At 44.8% G+C, this 2,832-nt stretch overlaps 1 protein-coding gene across 1 annotated transcript; it reads right to left on the bottom strand.

Moving 5' to 3' along the window:
• On the bottom strand, window positions 1-936 carry LOC140625376 (olfactory receptor 10G9). Its single transcript, XM_072812652.1, has one exon. The coding sequence runs from the start codon at window positions 934-936 to the stop codon at window positions 1-3; it is 936 nt and encodes a 311-aa protein (XP_072668753.1).
• Window positions 937-2,832: the final 1,896 nt, after the last annotated feature.

Genomic DNA, 2,832 nt, shown 5'->3' on the forward strand with positions numbered 1-2,832 from the left:
TTATTTGCTCTGGGACTGTGTTACTTTGTCTTTAAGCTTCAACAGAGCTTTCTTCACTTCCTTGTTCCTCAGGGTGTACACCACAGGGTTTAGAAGGGGTGTCAGCACCGTGTAGAAGACTGCCACGACCCCATCCACAGCATCCCTGGAGCCTGGCCTCAGGTAGATGAAAACACAGGGAACAAAGAAGCAAAGGACCACAATGCAGTGGGAGGTGCAGGTCTGAAAGGCTCTATGCCTCCCCTCTGAGGTGCGGATCTTCAGGATGGAACAGACAATGGACACATAGGACAACACTATGAGGAGGAAGCAGCCCGAGGCCACCACCCCGATGTTGACAAAGATCACCATCTCGTTCACGGAGGTGTCTGCACAGGCCAGCCTGAGGATGGGAGGTCCATCACAGAAGTAATGCTGGATCTGGCTGGGCCCACAGTAGGGCAAACGGAATGTCAGCGTGGTCTGGACAGCAGAGTGCAGAGAGCCACTGAGCCACGTGCCGGTGGCCAGGAGGGCACACGTTCTCCCCCTCATCATGCTGGCGTACCTGAGTGGGTGACTGATGGCCAGGTAGCGGTCATAGGACATGACTGTGTAGAGGAAACACTCGGTGCTGCCCAGGAAGTGGAAGCAGTAGAGCTGGGCCATGCAGCTGTGAAAGGAGATCATCCTGCCTCCTGGAGACCCCAAGGTCATCAGCATTTTGGGCACAGTGACTGTGGAGAACCACATGTCAATGAAGGACAGGTTGGTCAGGAAGTAGTACATGGGGGTGTGGAGGTGAGAATCCACCCTGATCACCAGCAGGATGAGGAGGTTCCCCATCACGGTGAGTACATAAATCACTAAGAAGATTGTGAAGAGGGGGATGTCCAGGGCTGGTGCATGGGGAAGGCCCATGAGGATGAATGTAGTTACAAAGCTCCTGTTTGTCATTTTCCACAGCTTTGGTGTCTCTTCCTATGGGAATAGAGAGGGCACCCAGCATTAATTGAAAACCTGAAATCCATTTTCATGTGGCAAGTACATCATCCTTGGTAGATAATTCTAGAGTTAATTCAACTTTGTTTCTTACAAAAGTTTTTGGTAAAGATGATAGAATTATCATCATCATTCTCCTGCATGTACTGTCTCCGTCTTGCACACACACACAACGGCATGCACACACAAACTGAGGAACACACAGATCTATGCAGTAGAAAATGCTAGGTATCCACTGTATTAGTCTTCTGTTATGCATTATAAGTGACCGCAAATGTAGCAACATAAAACAATGCTAATTTCCATTCTTACAGTGTTGGAGTCAGGTGAGCTGGATGTTCTGCTCAAGGCTGAAAACCAGATGACAGCTGAGAATGGAATTTCATCTGAAGCTGGGATCCTCTTCCAAGCCTGCGGAGATCATTGGCAGAATTTAGTTCCTTGCAGTTTAGGACTGAGGTGTCTGTCTTGCTGACTGTTAGTAGGGATCATCATTCTCAGCTTTAGAACCCACCCTCAAGTCCTAACCGCTTGACCATCTCCTTCAAAGCCAGTAGAACCTCTCTCCAGTTTGTTCTGAAAAAGTGTGATGTAGCAGATGCATCAAGAGTGTTAACCCATCACAGTCTCAGATGTTACCCATGATTAAGACATTCAACAAGAATTAGACATAAGTGGGTAACTATCAGGGGGGCTATTAGAATTCTATTTTCTCTCCTAAGTTCATGTGATAACTTGAAAAACCAAGAATTTATTTATTTATTTTTAAAATAAATTTATTTTTTATTGGTGTTCAATTTAAAAAACCAAGAATTTAATGTTGATAGCACTACACACTTCAAAAGTCTACAGTACTGAATTTTATCTCGGGTCCTCATATGTAATTCAGCAGTAGTAATACCAGCTGAGAAATGGTAAGTTAAATAGGATAGTAGCTGTAAAATCCTTAGTACAATGTCTGGCACTTGAGAACTGCTCAAGAAATGATAATGAATCATAGAAAATTGAGCCTTGTGATACAGATCTGCCTGCCTATCTATATCTAACCATCTATCAGATTGGGGAAATGCGTGAGAGGATAAATTTTCTTTGTATGTAAGGAGTTCTCAGTTTCAAAGCTAGATCTTTGAGGAGCCCTTCATCACTGGTATTGGGACTAGTATCACACTACAATCACCAATTGGTTAAAAAGGAAATTCTATCAGAAGAGGTTGAGAAACTCAACTCCATGACATGATCCTTGTAATCTTCCATATAATCCAGAAAATTCCAAGCCTTGTACATTGCTGGCTCCGTGCTTCTCTTACTAGGATACTAGGCTATCCTTTCTGAGGCCCCAGGAACATAAAATTCATATGTGTCCTCCCAAACACAATCCACTGGCAGTTTTCTACTTATATCCTTCCATCCTAAATATCTGGATATTTTCTAATTTGCCATCTCTTGAGATAATATCCCTCCATCCACTGTCCACTCCTCATATTCATAAATTCAGGCAATGCCCTTCTATTTTTTTAAGATTATTTATTTATTCATGAGAGAGATACAGAGAGAAAGAGAGGCAGAGACACAAGCAGAGGGAGAAGCAGGCTTCACGCAGGGAGCCCGACGTGGGACCCCATCCCGTGTCTCCAGGATCACGCCCCAGGCCCAAGGTGGCGCTAAACCCCTGAGCCACCCAGGGATCCCCCCTAGGCAATGCCCTTGTAAAAGAAGACCTCTCCATCAAGTGTATGGCTTTTATTTATAACCTACTACCTGAGACAGGAGGAACAGAACCAATTCCAGAGGAATGGATGTATGCCAGCTTGATGTCAAAAAATGCTGGGACTCTGTACAATGAAAGGTCAG

The sequence above is a fragment of the Canis lupus genome, chromosome 3, assembly GCF_048164855.1.
Source record: "Canis lupus baileyi chromosome 3, mCanLup2.hap1, whole genome shotgun sequence".
Taxonomy (NCBI): Eukaryota; Metazoa; Chordata; class Mammalia; order Carnivora; family Canidae; genus Canis; species Canis lupus.